Below are 20,699 nucleotides of genomic sequence, written 5' to 3' on the forward strand. Positions count from 1 at the left end.
TCTTCTTCCTTGAACCTGGTAAATTATATAAGTGCCTTTTGTAACTCTACAAGAACTTTATCAGTTGTAGGCTGGTGAAAATTAATTCATAAAGGGTTTAATTAATAATTTGCAATTGTAAATTTTGTGAAGCCAATTCATATTATTAATAACTGAAGTTTCTTTTTATCAGAAAGTGCTTTTAGAATTCCTGAAGAAGAGGCTGCTATTCCGAAGATTCCAGTCCAACCGATTAGTTATAGCGATGCTCAACATATTTTCAAGTAAGTTTGATATGAGAAGAACTGTAAACTTTTAGAGAATGAGTGGAAGATTCGAGCAAAAGTAATCAAAAACAAAGTTGTAGAAATGGACAAAAAAATATGCGTATCAAATTTGATGAATGTAAAATCAAATAACGTTATATATGAGGGGGAAAGAAAAATGAAAAAAAAATAATAATTCAAATCCAATTCACGTGAACTGCACCAGAGCTAGAAATATTTTCCAGTTAGTTATAGCGATGCTCAACATATTTTCAAGTAAGTTTTTGCTTCTAGATGCAAACATTTCACAATTATTTCCAGAGAACTTATACAATAGAATTACTAGTGTACATTGAAACATTATTTCTGGGCTCAACCTGTGTCGCTCCGTGAAATGCTCCTTAAAGCACCATTTCAAAGGTATAAATACTGCTAAATATACCAGAGAAAAAATTTGCATGGAATGCTAGGAATATATCCAGCTCGCTCACCCCTAAAAGGGTGTCGGTATTAAAACTGGGGCGAGTGATACCACTACCAGAGATCCCTTTCCAATTAGACTTCTTATTATTAATTTATGTAATGATTTGAGTTTTATCAGCATTAATTTATGTAATGATTTGAGTGTTTTATCAGTATTTCAAAATACTAAGTATAAATATGGAATTTCAACCACCAAAAACAGATGTTTTGTCAGATTCAGTTATATTCTGTGATGAAGTAATCCAGATTTTTATCATGGGATTAATTTTAGATTGACTTTAGAAATTAAGCATCTGCCTGGAATCCAAGCGAATCCCACATAAGTTGCCCATTCAAAGGAATGAGCAAATGACACACTCTCTACAATGCCAAACAAAAATTGTTCAACATTGTCCATCTTGTCCTGTCATCCTATACCCAACGCTAATCTTTAGATAGATGGTCATGTTGTGTTGATATGGAGAAACATAGCATTTTGAGCAGAAATTGTAGGAAGAGCAAATTGAGCTTAGTCAGGAATAGATAGAATTGTAGGCTTATACAAACATTATAGAGCAGGTGAAAACATAAGCAGGCGCTATTGCATGAAACAAATGCTATGGTACGGTGCGAACGCAGTGGTAGCAGCCAGTTCATTATACGAACTTAGTTGAACAATTAAGAATTCAGGGGTGGGTGCCAGAAGAACTCTTGGTAGGTATCATGCTTGTTCTGAGAAAGAGAAAATCAAGTTATACTAAGTGGTTGGATATTAGGTCATAAATGGTATGGTCAGTGCCCATTTCTAATGTGTTTTGTAGTAATTTCATTGTAATTCTAGGCAGATGGCTCACATAGGCATTCAAGACCTATGATACTATCTATAGTCCATTTCCTTTAGCGAGGCATATTTGCACCGACTCGCGGCGGTGCCCTTTTAGCTCGGAAAAGTTTCCTAATCGCTGATTGGTTAGACAAGATAATTCTAACGAATCAGCGATCAGAAAACTTTTCCGAGCTAAAAGGGCACTGCTGCGAGTCGGTGCAAATCTGCCTCGCTAAAAGAAATGGATCATAGTCATAAAGTTTTGAATTTTCAAGTATATCCCTGACAGTATCTAAAAGTATTTTCCCTAAATTTTAACTTTTTTTCTTATGTTAGCCATCATTTCAGGACTAAAATTCATACTAATTGAAGGGCAGACAGTAATTATAGGTGTAATTGTCTATTGCTTGAACTTTTTGATTACTTTTTATTCACCAAGGTTTTTCATAGTGTCAGTATTAGATCATTGAATTTATTAACATTTTGAATGAATTTACATCAGTTTTTTTCATGCTAAGAGTTCATAATTATCTTAGGTGATTTTATTGCAATCTGTTACAGATATTTAGGAGGAGAAAGGGCTCCCGATGAGTGGCAAGGTGGATTAGATCTAGAATATCGACTGGGTCCTGGATTACGAAATCCATCGTGGACAACGCAGTTATCAGTACACACAAGTTCTGCTAATGCTACGATTTTCAATGTTATTGCTACAATTACTGGAGAAGAGGAGCCAGGTAAGATTTTTTTGTTATTATTTATAATAAAGCAATTGGAAATATAAATGTTTTTTGTTCCAGTTGACATTGATCAATAGAATTATCATATAAAACAAAACACACTGCTAAACTTTCATTGTATATATCAGAATCTAATTATCGTTGACAGAACACATTAGCATACATTTTTGTACAGGAAATAGGTGCTTAGTAAGTTTTCACAAAATTTTTATATAAAATGTTCATAGATTTACTTAGTTTTAGCTATCTACGGTTATTTAACATATCCAGAAAGTACAGTTATGTTTTGACTTAAAATCTTACATACATACATACATATACCAAGGCACTTCCCCCAATTTTGGGGGGTAGCCGACATCAACAAATGAAACAGAAACAAAAAGGGGACCTCTACTCTCTACGTTCCTCCAGCCTAACAAGGGACTCAACCGAATTCAGATGGTACTGCTAGGGTGCCACAGCCCACCCTCCCACATTATCCACCACAGATGAAGCTTCATAATGCTGAATCCCCTACTGCTGCTACCTCCGCGGTCATCTAAGGCATCGGAGGCAGCAGCAGGGCCTACCGGAACTGCGTCACAATCGCTCGCCATTCATTCCTATTTCTAGCACGCTCTCTTGCCTCTCTCACATCCATCCTCCTATCACCCAGAGCTTCCTTCACTCCATCCATCCACCCAAACCTTGGCCTTCCTCTTGTACTCTTCCCATCAACTCTTGCATTCATCACCTTCTTTAGCAGACAGCCATTTTCCATTCTCTCAACATGGCCAAACCACCTCAACACATTCATATCCTTCTTAAAATCTTAAACAATGGATATTGAACAAATTCCTTTCTAAGCTCCTATAGTGGAAAAGTCCGTGGCTTGAACCCTCTGTGTAAGTCACTCTACTCTTGCTTGCTTGCTTTCTAAGCTGTTTGAAAAGTAATATCATCTGATACTCATTAAAGGCTGCTCATGAATGGCAGAGGCAAGGGACAGTGACATTGCTCTAACAAGCAGGACAATGTCCTAGAGACTGACCATATATACATATGATCAGCGCCCAAGCTAGGACCAAGGAGGGCCAGGCAATGGCTTCAGATGACTCAGCAGATAGACCTATAGGTTCTCCCAAACTCCCATCCTTAGGTCACAAGGATGTTGAGTTTTTAGCGACCAAAGGAACTAACGAATTTGAGCGGGACTCGAACCTAGTTTGGCGTTCATCAGTCAGGGACATTTCATCAGGATTAGATTTTAGATCTGATAAGAACGTAAAGTACTTGTTTTAAAACCGCCAGCCCTCTTGAAATTTGTCAAATTTTTCTTTTAAGTATTCTAACCTTCACCCTGAGTCTTATAATTATTAGCCCTTTTACCCCCAGGCTATTTTGAAATTTCCAACCCTTAACCCCCAAAGGGTTATTTTTTTTCAAGCACTTTTTGCAGTATATTTTTTTTTTAATTGCTCTAACAGCCTTAATTTTCTTCATAGAGAGGTCAGGTTGGTCTCATTCTCTTGAAAAATGCCTGAATTTTCTCAAAACATTATCAAAAATATGGAAAAAAAAATTTAAAAAGCATTTTTTTGCAAGGACGTACCGGTACGTCTATGGGGGTAAAGGGATGAGTTTTGTGAAACGTACCAGTACGTCCTTTGGGGGTAAAAGGGCTAAGGAATTTGAGCGGGACTCGAACCTAGTTTGGCATTCATCAGTCAGGGACGTTTCATCAGGATTAGATTTTAGATCTGATAAGAACGTAAATTACTTGTTTTAAAACAGCCAGTGCTCTTGAAATTTGTCAAATTTTTCTTTTAAGTGTTTTAACCACCCTGAGTCTTATAATTATTTTGAACCAAAATAACAAACTATTGGAAACCTTGAAAGTATGGCACACTACTAGTAACTATCGCAACTTTTGGATGTTCTTATTGAACCAGATAAGGGTTGTCAAATCAACATTTCAAAACTTGAGGGATTACATGATCTTATGATCAGTCATCTTTATGTATGCTTTTCCATACATTATTTAACCCTTTTACCCCCAAAGGATGTACTGGTACGTTTCACAAAACACATCCCTTTACCCACATGGACGTACCGGTACGTCCCTGCAAAAAAATGCTATTTACAATTTTTTTTTTTTATTATTTTGATGATTTTTTGAAAAAATTCTGGCATTTTCCAAGAGAATGAGGCCAACCTGACCTCGCTATGACAAAAATTAAGGCTGTTAGAGCAATTTTGAAAAATATATACTGCAAAATGTGCTAGAATTAAAAATAACCCTTGGGGGTTAAGGGTTGGAAATTTCCAAATAGCCTGGGGGTAAAAGGATTAAAGAGGACTGTTGGTCCTTTTTTCCTTATTTTTCGGTGGGAATGTTCTAGGTTAGGTTTGCATTTGCTTTGGGAATATAATTACTAATTATTCCAACACAGAGACAAACCTTCGTACTTCACATGCATACATACATATTATTATTATTATTATTATTATTACTTACTAAGCTACAACCCTAGTTGGAAAAGCAGTATGCTATAAGCCCAGGGGCTCCAACAGGGAAAATAGCTCAGTGCGGAAAGGAAAAAAGGAAAATAAAATATTCTAAGAAGAGTAACAACAATAAATATCTCCTATTTAAACTATAAAAACTTTAACAAAACAAGAGGAAGAGAAATAAGATAGGAGAGTGTGCTCGAGTGTACCCTCAAGCAAGAGAACTCTAACCCAAGACAGTGAAAGGCCATGGTACAGAGGCTATGGCACTACCCAAGACTAGAGAACAGTGGTTTGATTTTGGAGTGTCCCTCTCCTAGAAGAGCTGCTTACCATAGCTAAAGAGTCTCTTCTACCCTTACCAAGAGGAAAGTGGCACTGAACAATTACAGTGCAGTAACCCCTTGGGTGATGAAGAATTGTTTGGTAATCTGTGTTGTCAGGTGTATGAGGATAGAGGAGAATATGTAAAGAATATGCCAGACTATTCAGTGTGTATGTAGGCAAAGGGAAAATGAACCGTAACCAGAGAGGAGGATCCAATGTAGTACTGTCTGGCCAGTCAAAAGACCCCATAACACTCTAGCGGTAGGCACTTCTCCCCAAGTTTGGGGGATTGCCGACATCTAACAAATGAAACAGAAAAGGAGACCTCTCCTCTCTACGTTCCTCCCAGCCTGACAAGGGACTCAACCGAGTTGAAAATAGCACAAGCTGGAACTTGGCCATGAAAACTTTTAATGAGGTGTGGTTGTTACAAGTAGTTAGTGGGGAATTATTGCCCTCACCTCAATCCCAACAACCCCACTTTGATTTTAGCCATGATTGAGAGTGGACATTCTCTTCCATGCTCCTGGAACTGGCTCTCCTATTAAAGACTTTAATTATTTTTGTTTTTCTAGTCAGATGTCTGTGTTAACCTTGAAGTTGCCGACATGCTGGTGTGTCCTGGCAAGTTTATGTTAGGGACGGAGACGGATCCTCTCTGACTTTGCCTTAGTGCAGAGTACACTCCTGCGCAGAGGCATCTCCATGCTTCGAGTGTTGGGAATGGTCATTCTCCATGTGTATGGCAGGAGAAGGAAGACAAAGTCTAAAAAGGATTTTTTGTTTTCAGGGTCTTCCTCGAAGTTGAAGAAATCCTGACGACTTCCTCCCTTTCCTGTTACCCTTCCCTCTGCCTCTTCTCGTTCAGCCTCCTCTGGCTGTCGACCAAACACGAGCAGTGACCTTTTAACTTTCGGGCAACCTTTATTCCAGGGAGCTCTTTCCGTCTCCCCTAGCAAGACAGCGAAAACTTACTCCCTTGGCGATTCGCTGCTCAAGACTCCTTGCGTCTGCTCTGGCCTTCACTTGGACTTGTGGGTTTCCTGTCAAAGAATAGGCTTCTGGCCGGGGTGGCTTTGGCACTTCCCCCTCTAGAGCTGACAGGAGGGTGGTCCCTTTCACTCGGTCTTTTGCCCTCATGACTATCTTTAGGAGTAGCAGAACCTCTCCCATTGGAGGATCTGCAAGGTAGCACTCTATCGAGTGTTGCCTCAGCATAATCACCTTTTGGGAGGAGCTCGCACAAGAGGATAAGCTTGTATGTCCTCCCCGGGGTAGCTCTCAGCCTATCATTCCCCAGCATTTGCTCCCCTCTGAATGAGCTCACACACTGAATGTGCTCAGCGTAAGGAAAGGATTAACCTTCCTCCCCCTTCCTAGCATGCCGACCCTTCGGGGATCTTTGGCAGGTTCTCGCCAATGCAAGAGCTTGCTTCTACCTGTGATTCCTTCTACCCAGGTAGCTCGTAAGTGCAAGCGCTATAGCTTTTTGGAGCTCGCTGATGATTGGTTTAGCGATCATCCAGTTGATAAGGGGTTCGCCCAGCGAATCCTAACTGTCTCACAAGACTCACTGAGTCACTCCAGGCGTGTTCACCATTGCACTCACCTGGTTGGATTTAGAGCTTTGCTCGTCATCTGCTTGTGCATTAGACACGCCCACCTGTGATTCACGCATGCTCAATCTCAACTTTTAAACAGCCTTTACCTGTTCAGCAAGAGAACGATTTTCACCCACACGCTCATGCGCCTTCTTTTGCTCACCTCTGGCACTCTCCCTGCAATCGTAAATCATTCAATCAAGCGCTCCTGTAAACGTTGATATAAGAAAGCAGAGGAAAAGCAACATGACTATCAGGTGAAAATAGATTCCATTTATTTTAACTTTGATAATTACATTAATCCAATGTACAACTTAAGTTTGTGTTAATCAGTTCAAAAAGAAAGTTTCCTTATCAATATCTATATATCAACAAAGAAATTCTGGCAATTCATGGAATGCTGGCAATCTTCCAAATCTATTTTCTATTATTTTTTTTTTTTTTTATTCATTCTCATCTTTTTTCACTTGGGAATTTTATTTTACATAGTTACATTTATATGCCATTTAGTAAAAAGAAAGCAAAGTAAATAGCTTTGGTTTGCAAATCAATACCGTTATGGAACACAACTACAGTACCTCATTGTCAAGTTTTGTACTATTGGTAAAGTATTATTTGGTACTTTATAAGTCAGATAAAAGGAATTTTTTCTTCCCCTATGACATTATAGCATAGCTGTTGATTGGAAGATTAGGTAAAACAATGTAATAGAATACTGGGATACTACCGCTAAAAAATTATTGGGTCCTTTAACTGGTCAGACGCTACTACATTGGATCCTTCTCTCTGGCTCTGGTTCATTTTCCCTTTGCCTGCACATATACCGAATAATCTGACTTATTCTTAATATATTCTCCTCTGTCCTCATACATCTGACAACACTGTGATTACCAAACAGTTCTTCTCTTAAGGGGTTATCTACTGCACTGTAATTGTTCAGTGGCTACTTTCCTCTTGGTAAGGGTAGAAGAGACTCTTTAGCTATGGTAAGTACTCTTGTAGGAGAAGGACACACCAAAATCAAACTATTGTTCTCTAGTCTTGGAGTCTTGGGTAGTGCCTCCACTGTCTTAAAGTAGTTTTCTTACTTGAGGGTACACTCGGGCACATTATTCTATCTATTTATCTTTCTCTTATTTTGTTAAAGTTTTTATAGTTTGTATATGAAATATTTAGTTTAATGTTGTTACTCTTCTTAAAATATTTTATTTTAGTTACTTCTCTTTTTTCCTGGTTTCCTTTTCTCACTGGGCTATTTTCCCTGTTGGAGCCCCTGGACTTATAGCATCCTGCTTTTCCAACTAGGGTTGTAGCTTGGCAAGTAATAATAACAATGATAATAATATTTTATGCTCAAAACATCAACTTAAATAGATTGATAGATGATATCACGGTTCACTTAAAAAAGTTTGCAAGTCATAAAACTTGCTGAGATTTTATCAGATATCCAAGAAAGTAAATTTACATAAAATTAGCTTAAATAACCCAGGTAAAATATCATGAGACCTTTAGATGTTTGGATGATATGCAATTGAATTGAATTTTTAATATGAAATGCTAATACGTTTTATACTTTCAGACCGATATGTAATTTTGGGGAACCACCGAGATGCGTGGATATTTGGCGGCGTAGATCCAAGCTCTGGGACTGCTGCCCTTCTTGAAGTAACTAGGCTTTTCTCTCAGCTTGTCCAAGTAAGTCATGTGTTTATATATTTGTGTACTTTCATGTTTTTTTTAAGTGATACAGCAAGTACTTGGAACATGTCTGTTTCATTCTAGAGACCAAGACAAAAATGAAAAATTCTTACATCTTTTGCCTCATCTTTCATTCTAGAGACCAAGACAAAAATGAAAAATTCTTACATCTTTTGCCTCATCTTTCATTCTAGAGACCAAGACAAAAATGAAAAATTCTTACATCTTTTGCCTCATCTTTCATTCTCACCACTGCCTAATAAATACTGTATAGTACTGTACATCATCATACGAGATGATGACTTCGCAAATGTTTGAATTATGACAACTGTTGAGTTCATGAGACATCATCCTCATAATGTACCTTTATCTCAGAGGTTGACTAAAACAAGAGGCCAAATAAACCATTGCTAAAGAACTAGAATTATCAATTTTATTGCTTCTGGGTACTGTCACAGCAGTTTTGTTGCATACAGTACATTCTAATCTATCTCCCTGCGTAATGTTTGTGAGACTTGGTGTAATTTGTATTATGAAAATATGTTGAAGTTGAAATGATAATTTTTTTCTTGGGTATTCCAACTTTTTCTACCATTTACAGTACAAGAAAAACCTTTTGGCCTATCCAGACACCAATACTTTATTACCATAATATTTTTAATCTTTATTATTCAAAAACTCTTCAGAGAGGCTGGCGACCACGAAGAACCTTGGTGTTTTGTAGTTGGGGTGCGGAAGAATATGGCCTAATTGGGTCTACGGAGTGGACTGAACAGTTTTCGACCCTTCTGCAACATAGGACTGTTGCTTACCTTAATGTTGATATGGTGTTTGAAGGTAAGATTGCCAGATATGATGTCTACTATTTGTTGCTTTGAAATAATTGTTAATAATGAACTGTATACCTACTGTGATACCCTGTGTTTTTTTTTTCCACCATACTCAATTTTCTGGTGTAACCCTAAAACATTAGTTAACCCAATCATAAATGTGTGTTTATGAATGGAAGTACAATCCATAATTTGTATTATGGTAGTTACACTAGATTCTTAACCCTTTTACCCCCAGGCTATTTGGAAATTTCCAACGCTTAACACCCAGGGGGTTATTTTTTTCCCAGCACATTTTGCAGTATATATTTTTTTAATTGCTCTAATAGCCTTAGTTTTTGTAATAGAGAGGTCAGGCTGGTCTCATTCTCTTGGAAAATGCATGAATTTTCTCAAAAAATTATCAAAAATATGGAAAAAAAAATTTATAGCATTTTTTTGCAAGGACGTACCGGTACGTCCATGGGGGTAAAGGGATGGCTTTTGTGAAACGTACCAGTACGTCCTTTGGGGGTAAAAGGGTTAATATATAGTGTCTGTAGCTAGCCTGCTGTGTTACTAAATACTATGCACATAGCTGCGATATTGAAAGGTACAAGTATTAGTTATAGAAAGTTCAAAACTAGTATTTTATTACCTGAAGGGTGTTAAAACTTATTTTTTCCTATATAATTATGCTAGATAAGTTATTTCATCTGCTCATTCAGGAACATACAGCTTCAAGTCACGGGCTTCCCCTTTACTTTATGGATCAATTATAAGAGCAACACAGAAAGTTCCCAATCCAGATGATGATGAAGTCTTATCCGGAAGGCCCTATCTCTTCGACACATGGCTCTTCAAGAATCCAGACCCTGTACATGAAAGTAGACCGAAGTAAGTACATTATTTTTAAATTTTCTTCTCATATTCAGGCAGCGGCAGCTGATATACTATACTACATTACTGTTTCATTGATTATACAACATAATACATTGATCAGAGAAAAGGTTGTGACTCAAAGACAGGATGAAAGCAACTGAGTGAGTTTATTATTGAACACTCTCCTTTATATACAAAAGCTCAAGGCAACAGGAAATTTCATGTTCAAAATCTACACCGCTACCATTGAGAAAAACAGACATATTTATTCAGGTTCTTTTTAGTGCAAGGGGAGAGCAAAGATACAAGCACAAAATGAACTATGTACGACTGTGTGACACACGGTTGGTACAGCTGCTATATATTTTCGTTAAATTATATTCAACATATAATACATTGATTGTCTTTTGAACCCTTGTACTTGAAAGAAAATCATTTAGTAAAGATGTTATAATAAATAAAGATTATATGTATCATAAAACATTTGTAATAAAAGAGTAGTGACGTTAGGCTGGCCTTGAAATTGCCGTTTGCCCATTACATGGAGTATATGATAAAAGGGATTTTGACAAAGGAAAAATCTATTTCTGGGCGAGGGACCTGTGTCACCCAGTGAAATGCTCCTTATATCATCATTTCTAAGGTATAAATACTGAAAATTTTGGGGCTCGCCCTTTGTATGAGGTCGTCCTTTACACGAGAATATACAGAAGTTATCTTTTGAGATATTTTGTATTGGAGGACAATCTGAACACCCAACTTCAACACTACTTTAGAATTTCAAATTGTAAAAAAAAATTCTCATTTTCCATTATCCAAAAGCCTCTTGTACCATAATCTGAGATAGTAAAAACTGTATGAAATGTTTTGTAACATTAATATCAAACTGTTGAATTTGAGAATCAACTGGTTATTCTGTTGGCACAACTGCCCACTCATACTGGCTGCAATACTGAGTGATCATACTTAGTAAACTGCAATGTGAGGGAGTTTGGTTATTCCATGGAGTAAATTTAACATGTATTCAAAAGCTATGCAAAATATCTATTTCTCTGATGTATAACACTGTGTCGATGTCTCACAGGATTGTAGATACAGGAGAGGGGGTTCCCAGCCCCCTCGTCCCGTCCCTTTTAGTCGCCTCTTACGACACGCAGGGATAACGTTGGCGCTATTCTAATTGTTCTTATCCCCCCCGCGGCCACAGGGGGCTATGGCACCCTAGCAGTACCAGCTGAACTCGGTTGAGTCCCTTGTCAGGCTGGGAGGAATGTAGAGAGTAGGGGTCCCCTTTTTGTTTTTGTTTCTTTTGTTGATGTCGGCTGCCCCCAAAATTGAGGGAAGTGCCTTGGTATACGTATGTATGTATGTATAATACTGTGTGCAATTGGTGTAAAAACCCCTAATAATTTAATTTGAACAAGTGTTGTTTAAATCGTAATTTTTCCACCAGAATTCATTGTATAAATGCTTGACAGTCTTAGCACTGACATTTAAAGTTTGGAATGTGTATTTATGAACCTATGATTCAAGAAAAAGACATTGGCTTTCATGTACTGTATGTAGCTAATATCACATTTAGACATAAGTGGCCAAATCATTGTTATCTTGATGCTGTACGATATCTCAGAGGAGCATTTGATGATGTCCGAGATTTTTACATATATATTTATGTAAAATTATTTTTTAAAATTTATTATTATTATACAAATATAACTGAGCATGTTTGTATTAAGCTTAGACACAATATTTCTAAGCTCTTATTTCCACAAATATAATGTTGGCAAGATTTAGTCGAGACTTATTTGCAAAATTTTCTCTAGTACATATTTTATTGCAAATTATCATTATCAGATAATCTAACCAGTACTATGCAGTATTGTGTTGACTTCATTTACATAATTATCATATATAGTTTGATTAAACGTAGGCTACATTAGTGACCCAAAAATATTTTGAGCAAACCTTTTTATATCTTCGTTTTTGAGCAAGAATATTTTATTTTATGAGGGTGCAATTCCTTTACTTAAGTAACCCAGTTATTATCTTGATTAAGTTTCAAAAACAATTAGTTTGTTGTAACCCAGTTATTATCTTGATCCAGTTTCAAAAACGATTGGTTTGTTGTAACCCAGTTATTATCTTGATCCAGTTTCAAAAACGATTGGTTTGTTGTAACCCAGTTATTATCTTGATCCAGTTTCAAAAACGATTGGTTTGTTGTAACCCAGTTATTATCTTGATCCAGTTTCAAAAACGATTGGTTTGTTGTAACCCAGTTATTATCTTGATCCAGTTTCAAAAACGATTGGTTTGTTGTAACCCAGTTATTATCTTGATCCAGTTTCAAAAACGATTGGTTTGTTGTAACCCAGTTATTATCTTGATCCAGTTTCAAAAACGATTGGTTTGTTGTAACCCAGTTATTATCTTGATCCAGTTTCAAAAACGATTGGTTTGTTGTAACCCAGTTATTATCTTGATAAAGTTTCAAAAACGATTGGTTTGTAGGAAAGAAATATGATTAGAAAAAAAAATATGATTTTCATACCAAACCCAATGTCAAAGTATTGCCTCTTGAACCCAAAATAGCTTGTTGCTATTTTGGAAAGTATATAAAAAAACTTAAGCATTTTTTTCTGCTGGAGATATTGCTCGTTTGTTTTGACAGTGACTGCAACACTAGTTTTGGGAAGATTTTACTTAACAATTTTGCACAATACTCACTCTTATGATTTTGATGGCTATCATAAATTGTTAATCAAACGTTTATTACTTTGGTTGCCTACTGCTGACTGGCTTGAATAGCTTGACTTATAATCTTAACCCTTTAACCCCCAAAGGACGTACTGGTACGTTTCACAAAACTCATCCCTTTACCCCCATGGACGTACCGGTACGTCCTTGCAAAAAACTGCTTTATACATTTTTTTGCATATTTTTGATAACTTCATGAGAAACTTCAGGCATTTTCCAAAAGAATGAGACCAACCTGACCTCTTTATGATGAAAATTAAGGCTGTGAGAGCAATTTGAAAAAAAATATATTGCAAAATGTGCTTAAAAACAAATGCCTGGGGGTTAAGGGTTGGAAAGTTCCAAATAGCTTGGGGGTAAAAGGGTTATATTGAAGACTATTTGACCATTCGTCAAGAAATGACGTACTTTAGGTCACCCTGATAGGAGGACAAGCATAATTTTACCTAAAATATGTATTTGACATATAAATCACCCGTAGATATTTCTTACACATCATAACTGGGAGACAGGCCCGGAATGTAATGCTTGTCCAACAGGTATGTCAACAAAACCTATTTTAATTGATTGGTCTTGCGATGGTTGTAATACAGTATTGCATTGGCAACAATGTTGTTTTCAAAGAGAATTTATTTTTACTACAAATTTTAATTATGCTGTACATGTCTTTAGCGGGGTTATAATTTTGTCTTTTAATACAGTATATAAATATTCTATTCAATTAAGAGTGCTGACTGCTAAAAGAACTCTAATGATTGATATTTTTGCGAAGGTTTCATAAATTCAATTCTTTTATGAAGACTTTTGTCTATTCATATTGTTAAACTGCGTTAGTACTTTACTATAATGCTTGTCTTAAAAAAAATATCTTGAGGTTATGTATAATACCATAAAGACAAAAATTATGACCAAAAGTATTATTGAAATATAAATCCAAGTTGTTAGAAGTGAATAGAGATATGTCTTGTTATCATCATCATCATCATCATCATCATCTCCTTCTATGCCTATTGACGCATAGGGCCTTGGTTAGATTTCGCCAGTCGTCTCTATCTTGAGCTTTTAATTCAATACTTCTCCATTCCTCATCTCCTACTTCACGCTTCATAGTCCTCAGCCATGTAGGCCTGGGTCTTCCAACACTTCCAGTGCCTTGTGGAGCCCAGCTGAACGTTTGGTGAACTAATCTCTGTTGTTATATGAATTTTTTATTTTCTCTTTCAGATTTTTGGGACTTGGGAGTGGAAGTGACTTTTCCTCTTTTCAACATGTCCTTGGCATCCCAAGCTCGGATATGATGTATTCATCTGAACCTGTAAGTACCCATACCGTCTTGTTATTAAGCATCCATAAGCCGAGTACATTGCTACTGTATGTATTGAAAATTCTTAAAATTCAGAGTTGATTGTAGTGAGTGAAGTTTTAAAAAAGGTCAGGATATCTTATAAAGCATTTAAGGTTACTGCATTGATCAGGAATACTTGTATTATTTTAGAATTATTAAAAGCAAAGAGGTATACAGTGATACCTCGGTACTCGACCATAATCCGTTCGAGATCCGTGTTCGACCTCCGATTTGTTCGAGTACCGAATTTTTTTTCCCCATAAGAAATAATGGTATATATTCTATTCCGTTCCCAAGCACTCGAACAGGCCCAAAATATTAATAAAACGTGTACCTAAACAACAATAATTATCTAAATGTGTATGAAATTGGTCAGAAAATCCTATAAAACAATTTTAAACCATTTACTGTACTAAAATAAAACAATTTTAAACCATTTTCTGTACTGTAGTGAACATACCTTTGAGCAGCGGTTCGATGGCATACAGGGATGGATGTGGAGAGGATGGAAGGGGGAGGTTACTGCTTGGAAGGAGAGTCCCCTTCCATGATGTGGCGGGGTAGTTCTCCTTCAGGAGTTGTTTCTCTCTCCAATGAAAGGGTGGGCAGATCTATTTCAGGGGTTTCTTCTCTTCTTTGTCTCTTCTTTGGAGGAGAAACAGGCTTTGATGTAGCAGCTTTCTTTTCTTTTGTGAAAAACTGGTCTATTGTTAATTGTTTCTTCCTCCTCTGCAGTATTCTTCGAAAATGATACATGACACTATCATTAAACATATGCACTGCCCGGTTTGCTACTGCAATTTCTGGGTGGTATTTTTCAGCAAAAGCCTGCACATCTGCCCACTTGGAACAAATTTCATTGATGAGAGAACTTGGAACATCCTCCCTTACCTCATCCTCTTCTGAAGATTCCTGCTCCACAATCAGATCCTGCTGCTGTTGTTGTTGCAGGTGCAACAATTCCTCCACAGTCAACTCGGTAGAATGGCTTTCTACAAGCTCATCAATATCATCCTTGTCGACCTCAAGCCCCAAACTCCTGCCCATGACAACAATTTCCTCAACGACATCAGTGTCATCAGAAATTATAGGGGTAGCAGTGCTTGGACCCGCCTCTGGTTGGAAACCTTCAAACTCCCTCTCTGTGACACATGATGGCCACAGCTTACGCCAGGCAGAGTTCAATGTCCTATAGGTCACACCTCGCCAAGCTTGGTCAATCATGTTAACAGAGTTGAGGATGCTGAAGTGTTCCTTCCAGAATTCCTTTAGGGTCAACTTCGTGTCACTGGTCACTTCAAAACACTTTCTGAAAAGGGCCTTGGTATAGAGTTTTTTGAAGTTTGAAATGACCTGTTGGTCCATGGGCTGGAGTATGGGAGTAGTATTGGGGGGCAAGAATTTGATTTTGATAAAGCTGTATTCTTCTTTCAAGTCATCCTCGAGACCTGGAGGATGTGCAGGAGCATTGTCCATAACCAGAAGACATTTCATTGGCAAGCTCTTTTCAATGAGGTAAGCCTTAACCTGGGGGGCAAACACTTCGTTTATCCACTCAGTAAAGAATTGTCTTGTGACCCAAGATTTAGTGTTCGAGCGCCACATAACTGGTAGTGCACTTTTACAAATATTATTTCGTTTGAACACCCGGGGGTTGTCCGAGTGGTACACTAACAAGGGTTTGATCTTGCAATCGCCACTTGCATTTGCACACAGCAACAATGTTAGCCTATCTTTCATTGGCTTGTGACCTGGCATCTTCGTCTCGTCCTTGGTAATGTACGTATTGGCTGGCATTTTCTTCCAAAATAACCCAGTCTCATCACAATTAAAGACTTGTTGTGCGATCAAATTTTGTTCATTTATGTACCGATCGAATTCCCCCACGTATTTATCGGCTGCAATTTGATCCGAACTAGCTGCCTCCCCATGCCTAGTAACACGATGAATACCTGTTCTATTACGAAACTTTTCAAACCAACCCCTGCTCGCTTTAAATGTAAATGAATCACTTTCACTGGTACTCGGACTTTTCTTCACTAATTCTTCATAGATATGCAACGCTTTTTCACAAATGAACGCTTCACTAACACTTTCCCCGGCCAACTGTTTTTCTTTAATAAATATTAAAAGCAACTTTTCCATCTCCTCAATCACTTGTGGCCTTTGCTTAGTTACCGCCGTAACTCCCGTTGCAACATTCGCCTTCTTAATCATTTCTTTATGCTTTAAAAACGTAGAAATGGTCGACTTCGCCATTCCGTATTCTACCGCTAAATCGGACACTCGTACACCATTCTCATATTTCGCTATAATTTCCTTCTTCAACTCGATCGTTGTTCGCACTGTTTTCCTCTTCTCCTTCCCCTTAACACTCATTACTTTCTTGGGACTCATTATGAAAGCTAAAAAAGCAATTAAAAGCACTGAAAATCACTAAATCACAACGAATGCTGATCGCGCGTTGTCTGAGTGACGCTCTCGAGAGAACTGATGCTTCCCGAACAAGCGAGAGTGGCCGAGATGGCGCGATCATCACAAAGCCCATGCGGTCGTCACGTGTTCGGCTGGTCGAGTACCGAATTTTTGGTCGAGCACCGCAGCAAAAATTTCTCGAAAATTTTGGTCGAACTCCGAATTGTTCGAGTATAGAGTCGTTCGACTACCGAGGTATCACTGTACATTTGAAATATGACAACGGAGGATTTTTTTCCGCTCAGGAAAATTTGCGCTCGTTAATACAGTACTGTATATCAAAAAGACACTTTTTTCACTCGCGCAGATTTTCCAAGAGCGACCTCGTAGTCTCTGTAAGCTGGATGAGAATAGTAATTGTGGTCCCTTCTTGCATTTTGAATACAGAAACTTAATCAAGAAACATACTTAAATAGTAGATCCTTACTAAGCCTATCACTTTGGCTTTTAGTAATTTAATGAGATTTGTACCTTTTGAAAGGGATTTTGACGTAGGAAAAATTTATTTTTGGGTGAGATAGCCATGTCGTCCCGATGGAAGTTCCTTCTGGCAACTTTCTACTGTATAATATTCCTGCGATTGATATTACAAGAGAATTACCATCATGTATCACAGGGTTCCAAGCCCCGGAATGACTATCCGAAGATATCGTTTATAATCAGGGACGTATGCTAAGATAACCATAGTTATCTGCACCCCAGACAGACCTTACCTAGTCTAGTCCTCTAAGGGGAAAGCTATGTACCTTTTGATAATCTATAAATGGACATATTTTCATGTGGATTTTATTTATAGTGTGCAACAATAAAGACAAAATATTATTGACTACCATTTTCTTTTTGTACAGGATGATCCAAGTCTTCCTCTGTACCACACACTGTACGAGACTCTTCACCTAGCCGTTGATCTGTATGATCCCGTGCTTCATTTTCAAACGGCTCTAGCACAGGCGTGGGCACTTGTAGCTCTGGACTTGTCTCAGGTTAGCAGTTATAATAAAAAAATGAAGGGAGGTAATTGAATTAGGGAGCCAAATTAATTTTGGAAAAAAGTTGCTCAGTACTACTGTATATTCATTGCAAGATCTTTATTCATCATCATCATCTCCTCCTACGCCTATTGACATAAAGTGCCTCGGTTAGATTTCCCCAGTCGTTTGTATCTTGAGCTTTTAATTCAATATCTTTCCATTCATCATCTCCTACTTTGCGCTTCATAGTCCTCAGCCATGTAGGCCTGGGTCTTCCAAAGATTTTGAGGACCTTTATTACAGTAATGTAATTATTTTATGGGAGGATGGTTGTATACCATTACATTAAAGAATATCCTATGTAGATAAATGTGTTTATTCTTTATTGTAGTTTCCTTTAAATCCCCAGGTATATTGCTGTCTTTGTGTGACGTAGTTTCATTCTTCGCTTTCTAGCACATAGTTATCCCAAGTTTTACTCTTTTATTCAAGAACAAAACCTTCATGGTAATTGGGTGAAAGTACTTAATAACACTAATAAATGTACTTAATTTTTATCCTGTTTATATGTTTCTATTCTTTTTTTGAAGTTTTAGTTATAAGTAAAAATTAACATGTGCAAAAAAATTTTTGCTATTTATTCTTTATTCTTTTTTCTAGGAGCCTGTAATACCTTTCACCGTAGATCTTTATGGAGAATTTATAAAGGAAGCCTTTTTGGCTCTTAAAAAAGAATATGGTTCAATCCTGAGCGAGGAAGGGATCGAATTAGGTAACGTTGATTTTTCTTTCATATGATCTTTCTTTAAGATAGTAATTTTCTGCATTATGCAGTAATGCATTTATTTAGATGAGATAATACAGTGAATAAAAATAAATCCTTTATAAATGTCATATATGCATAACATTTGAACATTTCAGATTACTTTGAAAAAGCTGTGGAAGAATTTTTCCAGGTCACTCAAAACTGGACTGTAGAAGCTCAAGGAATTGACCCAGATAAGTAAGTTAACTTCATTTTATTTATTAACCCTGGATAGGTACGCTCCTCGGACACCCCTTTAAAGGTATACTCGGACGCGCGCGACCCCGACGGCAAAAAAAATTCTTGAAAAATCAGTTTTTGCAGTAACCTCCTTTTTTCTTTTGCCAAAAAAAACTTCAATGAATGCTTAAAACAACTGTAAAGATAAATACTACTCATCTGCAGAAAAACTATTTATTATAAATATTTTTAAAAATTAAGTAGAAAAAAAAAGACCTTACATAAAAATTCATAAAAAAAAAGTTTATACATATATACACAAATCCTTTTAGGAATTGATTCTTGAATGTTTAGGACACATCTTGATGTATTTTGGATGAAGTCAGACCCATGGAGGTGAAGATCTGAAATGAGAAAAAAAGGGTAACTTTTTTTGGCCAAAAAAATTTGTCCAAATTTCATGAATTTTTTTGGGTACCCAAATGGAATGGGAAGTGGCTAATTTTTTTAGGGAATAAACATATGTTATCCTAAAATAGAAATATGTAAAAAAAATCTTCATTATTTTGTAAATTACATTTATATCAGGGGCCATATCTAAAGGTAATTTTTTGAGTACTTAGAAATTTCGTAAAAAAATACAGATATTTAATATATAGTATGATATTTATGCAGGTAAAAATATACCAAAATATCACAAATTCTATAGGGAACAAGAATATATATAGATAGGGCAACTTACGCTTCGGATATGTCCACAAAATGGCCGCCAACCACATTGACTCAGACTCCCTAATCTGCCACTTGAAATGTAGGAAGGGTATGTCAATTTCAAGGTGTTATTTACTAATCTAATTATTCTTGGATATGCATAAAAATTGTATGGTGGGTTGCTGGATAATTGACGATTATTTTACGACTATAAAATTAAAATTCTGACCCAAAAAAATTTTTTTTAAGGGAAATAAAATCGAAAAAAAAAAAAAATGTAAAACAATATAATATTTTAGCTAAAAAAATTTGATGATATTCAATCAAAAAAGAAGTAAACAAAATTTTCCGACAAATAAACATCTAGATGAATCATTACTCTGTGATAGTTCCTTAGTACGTAGTAATTTTGAAAGAAATGGGAAAAAACGAAAAAATGGCAATCACAGGAAAATCGAACACATACCTATATATACGCTATATCTGGCTAAAAAAAAGATAGGCATGGGTAGCCAGATCATCTAGAAACACTTTCCAACACTATAAAAATATAAGTTTTGCGACACTTCTTGCCAATTCCTTACGGTAACATGACTAAGCAAAAAAATGCAAAACAAATAAAAAGGGGCACTCACGGAAAAATGCCCAACATTCTAATATACGGCATTTCAGAAAAAAAAAATTCAGCCACGTACTAGGCAAACCATCAAGGCACATTTTCCGACAAATAAACATCTAAATGAATCATTACTCTGTGATAGTTCCTTAGTACGTAGTAATTTTGAAAGAAATGGGAAAAAACGAAAAAATGGCAATCACAGGAAAATCGAACACATACCTATATATACGCCATATCTGGCTAAACAAAAGATAGGCATGGGTAGCCAGATCATCTAGAAACACTTTCCAACACTATAAAAATATAGGTTTTGCGACACTACTTGCCAATTCCTTACGGTAACATGACTAAGCAAAAAAATGCAAAACAAATAAAAAGGGGCACTCGCAGAAAAATGGCTAACATTCTAATATACGGCATTTCAGAAAAAAAAAATTCAGCCACGTGCTAGGCAAACCATCAAGGCACATTTTCCGACAAATAAACATCTAAATGAATCATTACTCTGTGATAGTTCATTAGTACGTAGTAATTTTGAAAGAAATGGGAAAAAACGAAAAAATGGCAATCACAGGAAAATCGAACACATACCTATATATACGCCATATCTGGCTAAAAAAAAAGATAGGCATGGGTAGCCAGATCATCTAGAAACACTTTCCAACACTATAAAAATATAAGTTTTGCGACACTTCTTGCCAATTCCTTACGGTAACATGACTAAGCAAAAAAATGCAAAACAAATAAAAAGGGGCA

The 20,699-nt window shown here is 36.7% G+C and overlaps 1 protein-coding gene across 1 annotated transcript in view; it reads left to right on the forward strand.

The window, feature by feature from the left end:
• LOC137636737 (putative N-acetylated-alpha-linked acidic dipeptidase) overlaps positions 1-20,699 on the forward strand; it is a 73,001-nt gene that overhangs the window by 34,309 nt on the left and 17,993 nt on the right. Inside the window, exons 8-16 of the mRNA XM_068369123.1 lie at positions 173-263; positions 2,095-2,270; positions 8,271-8,386; positions 9,076-9,226; positions 9,927-10,095; positions 14,062-14,152; positions 17,506-17,640; positions 18,289-18,400; positions 18,550-18,631. Of these exons, the coding sequence (XP_068225224.1) occupies positions 173-263; positions 2,095-2,270; positions 8,271-8,386; positions 9,076-9,226; positions 9,927-10,095; positions 14,062-14,152; positions 17,506-17,640; positions 18,289-18,400; positions 18,550-18,631 (1,123 nt within the window). The remainder of the gene's footprint in view (positions 1-172; positions 264-2,094; positions 2,271-8,270; positions 8,387-9,075; positions 9,227-9,926; positions 10,096-14,061; positions 14,153-17,505; positions 17,641-18,288; positions 18,401-18,549; positions 18,632-20,699) is intronic.

Source organism: Palaemon carinicauda, unplaced genomic scaffold, assembly GCF_036898095.1.
Source record: "Palaemon carinicauda isolate YSFRI2023 unplaced genomic scaffold, ASM3689809v2 scaffold375, whole genome shotgun sequence".
Lineage (NCBI taxonomy): Eukaryota > Metazoa > Arthropoda > Malacostraca > Decapoda > Palaemonidae > Palaemon > Palaemon carinicauda.